The sequence below is a fragment of the Eretmochelys imbricata genome, chromosome 10 (genome assembly GCF_965152235.1).
Source record: "Eretmochelys imbricata isolate rEreImb1 chromosome 10, rEreImb1.hap1, whole genome shotgun sequence".
In the NCBI taxonomy this organism is placed as follows: Eukaryota; Metazoa; Chordata; order Testudines; family Cheloniidae; genus Eretmochelys; species Eretmochelys imbricata.
Genome location: NC_135581.1, coordinates 68,823,264 through 68,839,998, shown reverse-complemented (window position 1 = coordinate 68,839,998; position 16,735 = coordinate 68,823,264). Strand labels below are relative to the sequence as shown.

The 16,735-nt window shown below is 42.8% G+C and overlaps 2 protein-coding genes across 2 annotated transcripts in view; both read left to right on the top strand.

Annotated features, from left to right (window-relative positions):
• Positions 1-3,674, top strand: part of ABHD17C (abhydrolase domain containing 17C, depalmitoylase) — a 51,890-nt gene extending 48,216 nt beyond the window's left edge. Inside the window, exon 3 of the mRNA XM_077828736.1 lies at positions 2,189-3,674. Coding sequence (XP_077684862.1) covers positions 2,189-2,408 — 220 coding nt within the window. The 3' untranslated portion in view covers positions 2,409-3,674. The remainder of the gene's footprint in view (positions 1-2,188) is intronic.
• A 3,945-nt stretch (positions 3,675-7,619) lies between these two features.
• LOC144271111 (cell surface hyaluronidase CEMIP2-like) overlaps positions 7,620-16,735 on the top strand; it is a 73,381-nt gene continuing 64,265 nt past the window's right edge. Inside the window, exons 1-2 of the mRNA XM_077828218.1 lie at positions 7,620-7,809; positions 11,604-12,107. Of these exons, the coding sequence (XP_077684344.1) occupies positions 7,620-7,809; positions 11,604-12,107 (694 nt within the window). The remainder of the gene's footprint in view (positions 7,810-11,603; positions 12,108-16,735) is intronic.

Here is a 16,735-nt window from a genome sequence, read left to right as displayed (position 1 = left end):
ACCTGAATGCTGCAATGATGGGGATTTCCCAATTTTCTAAAATATATTAAAAACAGTAGCTAGCTAATAAGAGTGATATATAAAAAGACTTTTGTGTACATAACTGCACATAGCTGACATGCCTATTATGAAATCTTTACTCAGTAGCAGGCAGTCCATTGGGTTTTAAGACTTTAAACTAAATTAGTCAATATTTTGCTTATTTCACATTGCCATTAATTATGGTATTCTTCACCTGGGGATGCAAATAAAAACTACAATTGTACATCTTATACTGACAGTCTCTCTTAAAGTCCTTATCTGTATTCCACATGGAAAAAGCTAAACCTGACTAGTCCATATTTAATGTTTTCCTGCCAGAATCTAATTTTAAAATCAAGTCTTAACTTTTTACTGTTTTAAGCTTGTACAGTCTGTTTTGAAGAGATACTGGGATGTAGAGAGACCAAAACGTTTGTTTAGCAATAAGTGTTACCTAGAATTCCACAGTACACAAAATGCTGAGCTTTTACACGCGTGAATTCCATTCAAAAATTTAAATGTGAACTGGAACAAAGAATTTATCAGTATTTTCAAAATGTTGTATTTATTTGTAAATTGTCACATTGGCTTGCCTTTTTGTTTTTTTTACTCATTTTGAGTGACTGGATAGATAGTTTCACTTTTGTGTTGTCACTTTCACATCTAGATGTTTCACTTCTTTCACTTCCTCTGAGAGTATCAAAATCCTGACTCCCTTTAATTATTGTTCAACTTTATTTAGCAAATCATAGAAATTAGAGGTGGGAAAAAGTTGTCTAGTCTAGTTATTCTGTCAGTTCAAGATTGTTCACTACAATAGATCTTCTGATGTCTTATTTCAGATGTCCAAAGCGATGGAGTTCTCACTACTTGGGGAACTGTTCCACAGTGTAATAGATATCACTGTTAAGAAAACTTGCTAACAAGCAAGCCTTTTCCTAATTTCATCTCCTTATTTCTAGTCCTATCCCCTTGTACCACCCTAAATAGTTCCTTTCTTTCCTTGGTGTTCACACCCATCAAATATTTGTAGATTGAGATGTATTTACCTATTATGAAAAGAATAGTATGTTTAGTTCATTCTAGTACTTGACGGGGAAGCAACAAATAATTCTATATGTAAACTGTTGGCTAAATATGGTATATTGGAGCTTAGAAAATAGAGTCGTGAGAACTACAGATACTGTAGTAGCTTAATCATTGTCCTTTCCTCCCACCCTACTCTCCCAAAAACAAAAAGTCCAATAGAAATACTATACTGCTAAAGGAAACTTGCATCTAAGCTGAATGTTTACTTTAAGGTCAAAATTTCCCCAAATTTAGGTGGTGAAAAATAAGCCTTTTCCAAACCCAAGATGCACATAAATGTTTCCATGAAACAAATCCTGTGTATGTTTTTGTTGTTGTTGTTGTTGTTGATTTGCCGTTAAATATGTCCCTTTCGTGTTTTCAATCCTAACATTGCAATATTGTGCTAGTGCATATGAGAACCTAGAAGTGAAAATGACTGACCAAAAGTATAGTGTAATTGTAACATAACCCTATTATTTTTTTCATGGTGCGAGCAGAAATGCAAAATGAAAACAGCCAATTTAAATAGAGAAAATTATATTTTAAAATTAATCTTAAAATGAATTAATCCTTTAAAATAATCTGTATTAACCTCTGAGGTCAATAACATAGATAAGAATGCTTTCTAAATGATTTTTCAGTCAAAGGGCCATAATGAATTAGGGAACTGAATGGCTCTAGGCTACATTGGTCACTAGTTCAAATTCAGACGTGGTGACTTAAGTTTCATCCTCTGTGGGAACGCATTGGTGGGCTCAGGTTGGTTCTGAGGTAGACAGATGTCCACATCCTAGCTGGTATGATGGGCACTAATAAGCCAAAGATTTGACCAGGCAGGAGAGTGGACAGATTTCTTGCCATTGAAGAGATTGGTAGCATGATGGCAATAAAAGGGGAGGTTGCACTGACCGTTATCTTTGCCTGTTTTGTGGATAAGTCAGTGGGGCATCAAGGGGGGGGGGGCATCCATTTAAAAAAAATACAATATTCCTTAAATGTGTTTAGTAATTAATTCAACTTCGTTTTCTTTGGTACTACAAATGTAAAAACTAAAAGCCTGAGTAACTTCTTTTTTCTTTTCCATCCCCTCGCCCAGCATTGACAAGATATCTAAAGTAACCTCTCCTGTGTTGGTAATTCATGGTACTGAAGATGAGGTAATAGATTTCTCCCATGGCCTGGCAATGTATGAGCGATGTCCACGAGCAGTGGAGCCCCTCTGGGTGGAAGGGGCTGGGCATAATGACATAGAGCTTTATGCACAATATCTAGAAAGACTAAAACAGTTCATATCTCATGAACTCCCCAACTCCTGAAGAAGCCTACTTGATTTTACCTCAGTTACTGTGAATGGAAGAAACTACCTGTTTTTTGCACATGCTTTAACTGGATAGCTGTAATAGCTTTATACTATGAAGAAATACCTGTCTTGAGGGTGTTCTAATCAAACATCTGATGAAACTTGTCTTTTATATCTGGAAATTATTCTACTAATGCACACAATATGGTCAACTACTGTAACTCCAATGATTTTTAGTTTCATTACTCTGGAGGACAAGGGGATACTAGCTGAATATGGGGACACTTTTAATCTAGTGCTGTATTAATATTCTAAAGTCAGTTTTCTCTACCGTCTGATCATTTATAATTCTGTCCTATGAGACTTTTTTTTCAATGTTCTCAGTATTTGGAACACAACTGTTGTGAACTACAGCTTGTTCTTAACAATCGATTCATGGGTTCAATCTAAGGGAGTACTTTCTTTGTAAATTTCTAGCTGTGGTAATGTAACTGGCAAGTTGTTGTGACGAGGTCTTTCCTCTTAGTGATCTTTATTTAACTTACTAATCTTCCCAAGTAAATTTATTTAAGATGTCCTACTCTTTCCTGGAAAAAAAAAATTTACTACATGGGGCTAAATTCTGTAACAACCTCTCAGCCATCTGTATAAACATAACTGGAATATTCTTAAGGAAAAATTAACTGAATTGTTTTTGTTTAATAAAAATAAATGTGTAAATTCATTAATAGAAAACTCCTTTTAATATTCAGAGGGTCTGAATAAGAGCCATAACATTTCCTTCTGTAAAGCATTCCTGTAGACTTTTTAAAAGTACTGTACATATTTGAATTTACATTGTGCATAGATTCTTAATTGGTAGTTTTAATTTAAGTCTAATTACAATAAACTGCAGAATTCTGGTTTGTATATGATTGAATACATTTTGTTAAAATATGTTTTTATCCCTATATTATTTTGCTATTAAAATTTTATAAGATTTCCAGGACAAAAAAATTAACATTTTATGTTTTTGATGAATTTATGTAACTAAATTTTCATTGAACTAATCTTTTTAGTTTAGAAGTAATTTGATTCTTTGACACTGGAATCACACAGAATATGCATCAGAAATGCAAGACACTTACAATTGTTACACTACTACCATAGGTCTAATTTTTTCCAAATTTAAAGGCCTTAAATGTACTGTAAGCCTCAGATTGTTGTAAACATTGATTGCGGTTGATTGCAGTTTGTGTACTGTTGCTAGAATGCAACACAGTGGTTGTAATGGAATAAAGGATGCATGGATTAGAGCATATTGAATCGTGAATCTCATTTGTACTGTCGTTTTCATACAAAAGCAGCAAACATGAGGTATGGAAAAATTATATTTTGGAAGGAGGGGAAAATACCAAATAATCTGGTGGCCTAACCTTGCATTTTAATGTTAAACATTTACAAAAAGGCACAAAATAATCCTAAAGAGCAAACCTGCCATTCTGCTCAATATTTTATGTAAACGGAATGTAAACTGGTGTTGTTTGGTAAGGATTCTTGACTTACTGTTTAAATATTGAAAATCATGGCTGGGAACAATGTTTGAAAATATGGTCATCGCGAGATCTTGTGACAAGGATGCAGTTAACTAACGTGAGCACAGCAAGTGTGCATGCTATCTCGGAGATTGATTTAGAGTGGTAGTGCCCTAGGAATTAAAGTAAAATTGAAATTTTCATGTTTATCCCTGAATCCTAGAAATTAAAGCTAGAAAAGGTCAGTTAGATCATCCAGTCCCTCTCGTCAGTCCAGGCTGGTTCTTTGCAATCGACCTTGTGCAGTCAGATTTTAAATAGCCCAAGCAATGGGGCTTCCAGCAGTTCGCTTGGTGACTATTCCACATGCTGTCAAGTGAGTTTTTGCTTCATCTTCATCTTAAATTACCCTTTTTGTTTCAGATGACTGAGCTTTGTAACTGAGGTGTGTTCGTGTCATCTTTTCATCATATCCCTTTTATACAACCCCTAAGAATTCCTTTCCATCTCCGAGGACAGCAGCTCCCATTATTAACATCTGTGGGAGTTGTTCTGACCCTGTGATGAAAGAGTGGGGCCCCTGCTGTGCATACTCTGTTTGTAGATATAGGCCTATGCATTCAAAAGTGACTAGGGACTTTCAGTTTCTCCAGTTCTGAGTGTCCAACTTGAGACAATTTAGAGGCCTGGTTTTTCAGGAAATGCTTACCACTTTGTCACTTCTGAAAATTTAGGCCAGATTATCTCTTCCCCTCCCCTGCATAATGCAGTCACTTTTAAATATTGCTTAGACATGTTCCACTTAGCTCTTTTAATCTTTCCTTTATAAATCACTTCCCCTAGCTTCCTCAATCACTTGATACAGTAGTCATTGAATTTGGTCAAATTTGTCAGTATCCTAGTAGTGAGGTGCCCATAGCTGAATATAGTTCTCCAGATGTGGTCACATCAGCCCCATATAGGGTTGGAACTACTTACTATCTCTTTGCTGCTCCTTGAAATGATGTGTACCTATTCAGCCCAACCTTGCAATAGTATTTTTCACTGATATTTGCTATTGCATTGCAGACATGTCCTGGGTACCCTCACCACTAGATTTCTTTCAACATGACTGTTTTCCAGATCTTTGTCTAACACTTCCTTCAGATTTTTTCCATTTACCCAAACTTTCTGCCAATTTTTAATATGTATGGGTCCCTTGATATTTCTCTGTTCTGGTCAATGTCAGTAACTCCTTACAATTCCATATAATCTGAATTTCATTAACATGTTTTAAACTTTCCCTGTCATCAATGAAAACATTAAATAATGATCCTTGCCATGACCCTCTATGATGTTGCCTTCTCCCTTCAATTCAATAAATTTACCCTCAAAGAATTTTCAGTGCATTCAACAATGTTCCTATCCAAGCATGCTTGAATCAGTTCTGTGAGTTGTGTGATGCTATCAAACTCTTCGGTGAAAAAGCATATATAAAATATATTGACCTCTCTCTTCATTCCAGTAATTTTGTAATGATCATTCCCTGACTTTGGGCATTTGAATATTTCTAATTCATACATTTAAAAATCTCCCACCTGTTTAAAAAATTGATTTATGGGATGTCAGAACTAAATTTTAATTAAAAATCCATGACTGACTCATGGAACAGCTTAACCAAGCGCAAATCCAGGACACTCTATATTGAAAGAGAATAGTATTAGCATAGGACCTTTTGTATCAAGAGGCGTAATGGAGTCAAACTATGGGAGAGGGGCTTTGAACTATTGTTTAAAATGCTCTGGGTTTGCAAAAAATATAATCAATGGGACTTTTGCTAAACTCCAGCTGACAAAACAAAAAATTTGTAATATAATTTTGTTCTTAAATTTAGATATGCCCTTACCATAGTGTAAGCATGTTTTAGAGCTATCACGATGTCTCTGAAAATTAATTGCTGTCTATATGCTGTTTTGTAAACCGTGTTGCTGGAGTACTTAGATGGTCTTTTAGGGTGTAATGTTTCCTAACTTTTTTTTTCTTAGGTGTGTATGTTGCTTCCATTTATTTTTCACTTGGGACAGCTGTGAAAGCTTTATGTAGTAGAAATTTTGGGGGTAGAAAGATGGCATGGAGCACGACTGTACATCTAAATTTTTTTTTCTTGACTTCTCAGTTACAGCTGGTATGGCAGCATTTGGGAATCTGATACACACTGTTTACATTTCTAATGTAGTCATTGTGGTTCTAATGTTGGTACCCTATCCCTTAATTTTCAGACTCTTCCCTGTATATCTGTTATATTATACCCCTTCCACTGCTTAATTACCTACTGTGATATAGGCTAATTACTTACCTTCTACTCTTAGGGAGATTGTTACTTTCTGCTGGAATTTGTCCAGGCCCTTCCCCTAAATCGGGGCAATCTTACATGGGGTACTGACTTGTTAGCCCCCTAAATAAGCACTAAACTCTGTTTTCAGATTAGTGCTTTGGATCTGCAACACTTTCTATTCCTTATTTTGGAGGTGGAGGTGTCTCTCTACCAGCCAGGTATGATGGGGGGGACTGGCCAGTCTCAGTGAGAACCTAACTCCTTCATTTTGGATTTCCCTTGAAGGCAGCTTTAGGAGCATCTTCCTTCCGCTGCTTCTTGCTGCCTCTTTTCTGAACAGCCGTAGCTTAGAAAATAACAGCTCAAGGCACCTTTGCTCTTGATCTACCTAGGCCCGGGGCTGGGGGAGGTCCTATGCTGCTGCCTGGCAACTCCACGTTCCCGAAGACTTTTGGGGGGGATGGGAATAGGACCTCCAGGGCCGGCCTGAAGTGCCTGGTGGTGCATCCTCTCTGCGCCTCGCTTCAGCCACTCTGCGCCGGCCCGCTGCATCAGGGCCGGCTCGGGGCGCAGCAGGGGCCCTGGCGGGGTGGGTGGCTTTCGGCAGGGGGTGAGTGATTTGCATTGGCTGCTGTGCCCCGTGCGCTCTGGACGCGTTCGCAGGGAAGGCGGCTGGGGGCGGAAGGGAGTCCCCGGGCGCCGGGCTGCCAGGTAAGAAGCGCAGAGCAGCGGCCGGGGGGAAACCCGGCAAGCACCGAGCTCGCCCCGGCTCCGTGCGCTCCCAGTCCTACCCTGGGCCGCGGCGGCAAGGAACCGGGCTGCTGCCCCCTGCAGCCCCGTCCCCCTAGGCGCCGCCGGGAGAGGGCCCTGGCGCTTCCTGCACGGAGAGGGGAGCTAAGCGCAGCTGGGGCTGCGGGGCTGAGACGTGGCCTGGAGGTGCCAAGCGGACTGCGGGGGGCATCGTGCGCGCCCCAGCCCGGCGCCCGGCGCTGCGGAGAGCCCCTCCGCGAGCCAGGGGGCTTGGTGCAGAGCGGAGTGCCCGGCTGGACGGAGGAGAGGAGCGAGGCTCAGCCACCCAAAGGCCCCGGGCAGTCCCGGGAGGCTGGTGGGTTGCGGGCCGGGCTGGTGTGTCGGGGGTCGTCGGAGCTCTCTGGTTCCCCCGCTCGGTGCTCGCTCGCAAACACCGCCCGGGCTTGTGCTGCGCGGAGTCCCGGCAGGGGGGAGCGGGGCTGCAGGGGAGGACAGCGGCTGTGCTGTGTGGGGGAGAGCGCGAACGGGTGGAGACCCATCTCCCCTTCGTTGCAGGTTTAAAATCCCAGGCCTCTGCGCCCCTCCCGCCTCCACGTCCCTTCATGCAGCAGCGCCTCCCATTAGCAGAACTGCCAGCTCGCCTGCCGCCATGGCTTCAAGGTCAGCCCCCCTGCAGCCGGAGAGCAGATCAGAGGGGCTGCGGCCATCTGAGCGTCGCCCGAAGAAGAAAGCCAGCAGCGGTGTGCGTCTCTCAGCACCCAGCCCCCGTGCCCTGGTACTTGCCAACCTGCTGCTGCTCCTGTCTCGTTGCCCAGGTTCTCAAGCGACAAGTTTAAACAGTTAGTAAAACGTTGTCTGGGGCTCCCGCAAGCGCTCCGCAGTGGGTTGGTTAATGTAGCATTTTGGTGCAGCTGACGCGTGAGGTTGGCTAGAGTGACATGAGGACCAGTAGTTTGCAGCTCAAATTACAAATGCCGTGGACGGTGCAGAAGCTTTCCAATGGGCAGTGCTAGCAGCAAAGCTGCTTGCTTTATCTGGCTTTCAAGCGGAGGCCTGCAAAAGTGCTGAATCAGCAGTTCTTGGGCATTTAAAACAAGAGAACCCAGAGTTCTGTCCATTTTGCCCCAGCATGTTGAGTACACGCTCCCATCTTTCCTGCTGTTTGGAAATTCTTCTGGACTTCCTCAGATCCACATTTCCCCCGCAATTCGGGGCCACCGGGGGTCCAAAATCAGCATCTAGATCAGAATGTTGTGGTTTGATTCCATACCACCTCCTTAACACATACTACTGTAGCCCCTGGGAGAAGGACCAATACATATAATACTATTATTTGATGTTTCTCTTGCTGGTATTGACTTACATTTATCTCCTTTATTCTCTCCAGAATCTGAGTTGCATTTCTCCCTCCCCAGCCCAAAAGTGAGCACTACTTGGGTTCAAGCGTGTACACACAGGCCATGTGCAAGTTTCCATTACACAGCTCTGCCCCTCAATGCGCCTCTGCCCCTCCACTTCCAGTCCTGGATCTCTGTTGAGTGGAGACAGCGAACCCTGTTGGTGCTTCTTCCCTTTTTGAGTTACAAGCAGGCCCCTAATAGGATCTTTAGTTTATCTTTCAGATGATTGCTGGTAATAATTATAATATAAAGATAAAGTCACAGTCGTAAATACTTTATCTTTAACTCTGATGCTTAGAACACATGACATAGTGCAAGGTTCATTTGAAAAAGTTAGCAGATATATGTATTGGTTAAAACAAAATATTGCTTATTATTAGTACATATAGTTAGGAAATGTTTTGAGTTTTCCATGGGGAAAAATGACTAACATTTTCTACCAACGCTTTTTGGGTTTTCATTAAAAAAACTCCAAACCAGAAATATTTTAAGTCTACAAAGTGTGATGTCATGGCTGCAGAATGCAACCTATTTACATAGTGTCCCAGAGGTTTTGATCCAAAGCCCATTAAAGTTAATGGGAGGCTTTCCATTTACATCTGTGAGTTTTGGATTAAGGCCATACTGGTTAGAACAGGAAGCTGGATTCAAGACTCGTAGGGACTAACTGTCTAGTCATTTGATTTCAGGGGGAGCTGTGCACATAGTTAATAGGATAGTTAGGCCCCAGCTGAATTCTTTGTTCCTGGCTCTGTGACTGACTTTATCATCTAATCTTTGGCAAACCTCCCTGTACTTCAGTTTGCCCATCTGTAAAATGGGCATAGTAGTTATCTATGTCACAGGGGTGTAGTGAGCTTTAATTTAACAAAGTTTTTAAGTGCTTTGAGATCCTCCAGATGAAAGATTCTATAGAAATGCAAAGTATTGTTATTTACTATTATGACATAATAATTCTGAGATTGTTATACATTCCCACCACCACCTAATAAAACAGTCATATCACAGCTATGGTGTAATAAAGGGTTATTCAGCACTGCTATGAAATTATGGCCCTGGATATGCTTTTTTGAAGTTTAAAAAACCCAACAATTTTATAGAATTTTTACTAATAGGATTACTACATGCAAGTCAACCTTCTGATGATTGGCTGAGTTTAATGTTGCCATCCACCCATCCATCCAGCAATGAGCTGTTAACCATTATCTTCAAATCAAATACATTTGAAGCTTCTAAAACATGCAAGAGGACAGAGCCATTTTGGTAAACATAAAACCCCTTAAAATCTTGTCATTTCCTTCAAAAGCATAACAGAAAGGAAACTGTGGATCAGGAAGGCTCCAGGTTTATATCTTGATATTATTTAAAATCCTATTTCAAAGGCCTTTGGGGTGGCACAGCTGGTTGGTTTAGTTTTCTTATTCCTTTTAATTATTTCAGTGATCGTGTCTGAGATTTTCAGTCTGATAAGATGTATTATTTATTGTAAAGACAGAGGGAATTTAATTACATTTAATTGTTGTATTTATTATTGTTAGGGGGCTAGATTGAGCCTTTAGGCCCAGCCTGGAGTACAGGGTGGTATGTAACTTGCTCTGCCTCAGGAGCAAACCTGGAAAGTTTCAGGGAGTCATGATTCCTCCCCTGTCTCTCTATTGCTCCAGGGAGAAAGTAGTGCACAGATTCTCAAAGGTATTTATGCTCCAAACTCCCACAGATTTCAATGGGAATTGGGCACCTAAATACCATTGAGGATCTGGACCTAAGTGATTGCAGCTCTTGAAAAGGTGAAGCTGGATCCTTGCATCTGGCAAGTGGAGGATAGTGGGGTGGAGCCAGAATGCTGCCCACTTACGCACTGGGAAAACATTCTAGAGCAGAGTTGGGCAAACTATGGCCCGCGGGCCACATCCAGCCCGCGGGACCCTCCTGTCCTGCCCCTGAGCTCCTGGCCCGGGAGGCTAGCTCCCAGCCGCTCCCCCACTAATCTCCCTCCCCCGCAGCCTCAGTGTGCCACGCCACTGGCACAAGGCTCTGGGGGGCCGGGCAGCGCAGTTGCAGAGCCATGTTCTGACCCGGTGCTCCAGGCAGCGGGGTAAGGGGGCAGGGGGGGTTGGATAGAGGGCAGGGGAGCTTGGGGGTGTGGATAGGGGTCGGGGCAGTCAGAGGGCGGGGAACAAGGGGCTTGGATGGGGCAGAGGTCCCGGGGGGGCAGTCAGGAATGAGAGTGGGGGTTGGATGGGGCGGCCGGGGACAATCAGGGGTGAGGGGTCCAGGGGTGGACAGGGAACAGAGGGTGGTGGATGGGGCAGGAGTCCCGGGGGGGGGGGGAGCCATCAGGGGACAGAGAACAGGGGGTTTGGATGGGGCAGAAGTCCCAGGGGAGCTGTCAGGGGGCGAGAAGTGGAGGGGTCAGATAGGAGGTGGGGGTCAGGCCACGCCTGGCTGTTTGGGGAGACACAGCCTCCCCTAACTGGCCCTCCATACAATTTTGGAAACCAGATGTGGCCCTCAGGCCAAAAAGTTTGCCCACCCCTGTTCTAGAGTGCAAGGGCGAACTCTACAGCAGGGGCCCTATCCAGCTCTCATTCAAGTCTGTGTAAAGATTCCCATTTACTTGAATGAGAGTTGAATCAGGCCCCAGATCTGGGCCCAAGAGCTGAGTAGGCTAAGCAGGGGGAGTGAAAGGGGCCTTTCCCCCCTCTCAGCCAAGTCAAAAAAAGGGCCAGTCTACCACAAAGCCACTCAATGCATGTGGGGGTTGGATGGGGCAGCAGGGGACAGTCAGGGGTGAGGGGTCCAGGGGTGGTCAGGGGACAGGGAACGGGGGGTGGTGGATGTGGGTCAAATTGTGGGTCTGTAGTAGATACCACGGTGTTTGCTTGCAGACATTATACAGAACGGAATGTATTGTCATGGTCACTAGTTCTTGTTCGTAAGTAAGATACTAATTTAGACCAGAAAATACCCAAAATGGGTTCTTAGATTACAATCTTTGACCAGAGTAAAGCACCAATAGCTAAAATACATGAGTCATCATTGAAGTCTGTTAATTTGGCTATTAAAACATACTGTAAGCCTAACAAAATACATTTATGGTGCAGTAAACCAAAATATATTCAGTAATACAGTGAAACATTCTTAAATGTATACTTTTATAAATCTGGTAGGAGGAAATATGTTCCTCCCTCGTTATGCCTAATAGGTTTTTACTGTATTTATGATTATTTCAGAAAATAGCCTGAATCCCAACTGTTCTTTATGGGATATGGATTATGAAGGACTATTTCACAGTAAGAAAATTCTCCCTGGGACTCCTGGTTCATATAAACTCTCCAGCCTTCTTAGAAGTAATGCTCTTGTAAGTCATGAGGAAAGAAGAAGGTTGGTAACAAATCGGAACCTGACCCAGAAATCAAAAGAAGAGCAGGTATCCTGTGACATGCTCCTTAAGCTTTACAGATATGTTTTTATGGATGCCTTTGGACGTAAACATGCTTGGAGAATCTTTCGATTTCATAACTGTGATAAGGAAGTCAACCCACCCAAAATTCAGATCAACCCTCTCAAGCTGCTGCAATCCAAACGGAAGCCACTGTTGCTATACTGCGTGCTTAAGCTCCTCAGCGACATGGGAGTACTGGCTGAAGCCCAGCAATCCAAAGCCTTCTCGCTGCTAAAGAAGCAAATGCTTAAAAGAAGGAGACTGTTGTTTAAGTCGGAAGTGAAACAAAGCGGTAGGTATATAAGGAGAATGCACGTTTCCTGTGTTCTTGACATTTTCTGCTTGCATCTATGTTTACCAGCCTCATGTGACCAATGATGTTTAATTGTTTCACCGATGAGCTTAAGGATACATGTTAGAATGGTGGCTTCTAAGTGCTGGTGCTTCCAACTTTTGCCATTGATTAGTACTTGGTTGCCCATCTTCCTCCCCTCTTTCCATTTACTCCCGCACCATAAGGCCCGATCCTGCAATGCTTACTCGCCGGCTTCAGTGGGGTTAATGGCAGGGGTTATAGGATCAGCCCCTCAATGAAAGGCTTGACGTTCTGCCTCTGTTCTGGCACTGCTGTCCGCTTCTCATTCCCTTATCTGACCTATAACCCACAGTGGAGCATGGGCTGCTGTAAACCAGCCTCCTGCAATCTGGCCTGCTGTGCTGATAGTTTGCTACAAGCAGACAGGATCATGCAGAATCCAGTAGGAGAGGGTTATAGGAGTCTCACTGCGGCCCTGCAAAGCCTTGACCCAGTGTTCATCACTAAATGCCCAAACCTGCAAAGTGCATTGCGAAGCATCTCCTGCGAAATGCTGATCACCTGAATTTCCATATTGACTTTAGAGTGAGATGAAGGTGTTCAAAATCTAGTAGGAAGAGATCCTATTAAGGTAGGTAGGAGAAAGGAGAATTTGCTGGCTGCAGAGTAAGGGATGCTAGAAAGATTCTGGATGCAGAATGTAGAGGTCAATGGCTGACAGGTTAACTGGTACAGTTGCCTGGAAAGGTTGAGTACCATTCTGTTAGAAGACCACCTCTGAAAGTCAAGAACCATTAAAGGGAATGTTTTGGCTGTGCAGTGTCCAGCACAATACCTCCCCAATTCTGTTGCGGGTCTCAGAGTTCTACTTTAATACAAATAATTAACAATAATTTGTTGTATATTATACAAAGCATTTCTGGAGGAGGTTGTACTAAAGGTTTTAAGCCATTAGAACAAATTTGAATTACTTTGATGTATTCTGATTTTCTCAAGACTGAACTGAATGTATTTGCCTACAGAGAGATGCAAGTAATATAACTTTTGTTGAGAAAACAAATATCAACACAGAATACTCAGTAGCATTTGCAGTTGGGAAGAGGCAAGTTTTATATTTAGTTATTGAAAATATGTTGTGTTTTAATGGTGGCGTATAAGTTGGAGCCTCATGTTATCCATTTTCAGGATAAAGTGTCACATTATATATGAATTCATATGAAACGGATTCCTGCTTTGATCCATTCCAGCCTAAACCGGCAGTCATAGCAAGTATAGTCATTTAAGTGATCCTTGCAAGCAGTTAATTCAGTACAAATCCTGGAATAAGACTTACTCAGTATTGTTCATGAAAAGGACCCTTGAGAGATGATCGGAAGGATATTAGGACCTGAGTATGCTAATCATGTGCAAGGGTGACCCCTGTTGGTAGAATTTAAAACCAGATGTGGACAAATCTCAATTACCATCCCTATCTGGTAAACCAGTCTATTGGCTTTTCTGTAGCTTCTAATTTTATATCTATGTAATTAAGAAATATTAAAAAAGAATCTCAAAACAACATAGAGATCAAAACACTAATTCTCTCTCTCTCTCTCCTCTCCCTCTCTCTCTGTATGTATGTGTGTCTATGTATATATGTAATTTGTATGCATAGATACATACACATATATCGCCCAAACCATTTACATAATTTATGCTAATATGTATCTGTAGTGTATGCATTTGAAAACAGTCCTGAGCATCCAGTTTTTATTTGAAGTAGACAGACTGGGTTGTGTTGTAGAAATAGGGACTGCTTTACGTAGGGTACTTTTGTTCAAACTATGCCATGGGAACTACTTAGTGAAAACTGACCCTGCTTTTCCTTCCACCCTTTGCACAGTATTAAGGAAACAGGATATCATTCACAGAGGGAGTTTACCAGGGAGGAAAGCACTTACAAAGGAAGTACCATCCCTTTATTCCTGTGTGAATTTTGTGTCTACTGCCAGAAGAAAGTCAGGGTCATTGTGGGAACAAACTATTAGTAAAATTGTCTATGTTATGAATCAGCTATTTTTTGTCATTCCCTTTAAATGAGACCTCACTAGATCCCAGTCAATCCAAATAAAATTTTCATGCAAAATATTACATTTATTGCAACATGTTGGGGCTTGAAATATTAAAGTTTCCTAATATCAGGGAGTCCATTAGGAAAGAGTGGCATGACCCATTTTGTTTTTGATTAGCCTAAAAAAAAAAAAAAAGTGTAACAGTAACAGCAAAATGAGGTCCTTTCGTTAGGAAAGGCTGATGAGACAGATGTGAGGATGTTCACATGGTTGGAAATGTTCTTGTGTTGAGAAAGCATCTTGAGTAGTTGAAGAGTATTGTGTAAACTTTAATTGGAGTTTATTTGAAAAAGAAAAATAATCCTGAAAATGAGGTTTCTCAAGGGTGAAATCAGCCCCATTTCACCTCTTCAGTGTCAGCTCTCGCATAGTAATAGGCCTCAGCTCATTTTCCTAAATATGCCTGAAGTGGATTCTTAGAAAAGCATAGAGATGTTTCTAGTCTAATTTGTTCCACAGTTTTGCCCATATGCCAGTTAGGACCTTTTCAATGCTGGGAGAAAATTACCTCTAAATTGCTCACCTCAAGGCAACCTTTTCCTCAGGAAAAGGATCAAATCACGATAGCGTGCTGCTACTAACACCACAGAGAGAGAGAGAGAGGGCTTTTGGAAATTAGTTAAATAATATAAGAATCTGGAGATCTCCGCAAGCATACGGATAAAGATTTAAAGGCTGAGCCTGCAGTTCTTCCTCTGGCAAAAGTGCTACTGAAATATACATTTAGTTCCAGTATTGATGTATTAGCATAATAGATACAGCTTGAATATAATTTCTCAACCTGTTATTTTTATTTTTGTCCAGTCTATTAACCTTTATTTTCCTCTAGAATGAACATTTTAGTTGAAGGTGAATAAGACAGTCGGGGATGCAACGGACATTTGGATAAATGCCTATGGAAAATAAGTTCTAGTTCTCTTATACCTGAAATTCTGCACATTTACAACAGGTGATCTCAGACTCCAGAGATCTACAAACAATTTAATTGGCCCTGACCCCTCCCTCAGAAGAAATCTTGCCCCAGAATAAAATTGAGGCAACAGATTGAAACAGTGTGACCAGATGATGGCACATGAATGTATCTCCCTTCCCTTGCTGTTTGTGATCAGCAGCACTTATGGCTTTGCACAGTGGGCTCCCCTTTAGCCTAGGCTCTGTGTGGTATCTGTGGCTGGTATATTTGCCTCCTCACTTCCAGCTGTCCCTCTCCTCTGGAGTGAGAGTTTTTAAATGGGTAGTGTGGGATTTGATGAGGGAATGAATCAGCTCAGTGGCCACAAATCTGTGCTTTAATATATTTATCCGTCACCTGGCAGAATCTCTGGTCTTTCATGCTGCATTTAACAGCATAAGAAATACTGATAACTTTGATTCAGAAAAAAATTGGAATCTGAAATGGACTTTTTACTCCAGTCTAAAGACTACTGCAATCAATGGGAGCTGGAGCAGACCATTTAAGAGCAAGGGACCTGATCCAAAGCCCATTGGATCAGGCCCAAGACTTGTTGGAATACCCCCTGAAGGTACTTTTATAGCATTACAGTGACTGTTGTGGGACAGATGACCTCTCCATGGGTGTCTCAGCCTCAGAGCAGTGGTATCCTACCTCCTGTGATTTTCATGCATTCTTGTTCTCAGTCCTCCCCATCAGAGTTCTTTAAACAAATACTTGTTCCCAGCTGCCCTCCGGCTACACATCCCAGAGAAAAGGGTGAGGCTGATTTAATTAGACTGATTTTGCAAGATTGACAAATGAAGAGCTTTCTGTAAGCTCCAAAACTTTTCTCTCACCAACAGAAATTGGTCCAATAAAAGATATAACCTCACCACCTTGTCTCTCTAAATTATCCTTAGGCATCCAAATCTGGTCCTAGGCATTTCCAGCTACTTTGCCCACAACCTTTGCTTAGGGTAGAAAGGGGAACACACCTCACTCCTTAAGCATGTAGTCTGGGGCACTGGGATTTCCCAGCCTGTGTGCCTGGCAACAGCTTTCCCTTTACTGTTCACCTCCTCTACCAATTTCCCTGCAGAAAGTTTAGCTCCCTGCCGAGGATCTGGGGCCCCAGATAGCTCATGCCCCCAGTAAGGGGAAGCCTGTACTTTGCAAAGGACAGAGGCAGTCCAAGTCCCCCGTTCCCTCTGTTGATCTCCAGACCTGTGTGAACCTCACAGAAGGTAGCAGAGGCTGCAGCTGCGACCCGTAGGGGACAGTCTGATGTTAACAGGGACTGTGCACCCCTCTCCCACTCCCCGGCATTTCAGGGATTTCCTTCCAGCCGCCTGACAGGTCCAGCCACGTGCGCGGCGAATGCCCGGCGCGCGCCCCCTCGAGGCCCCGGCGGGCCAGGCGGGGATGGATGCTCGCCGGCGGGAGCTCGGCTCGGCTCCTTGCATCTGGGCGCCAGCAGCTGGGGAGCCGCACGGCGGGTCCAGGAGGAGACGGCGTCACCGGGGTGGGCGGAGCCAGCGGCTCCGCGGCTGTAAACAGTG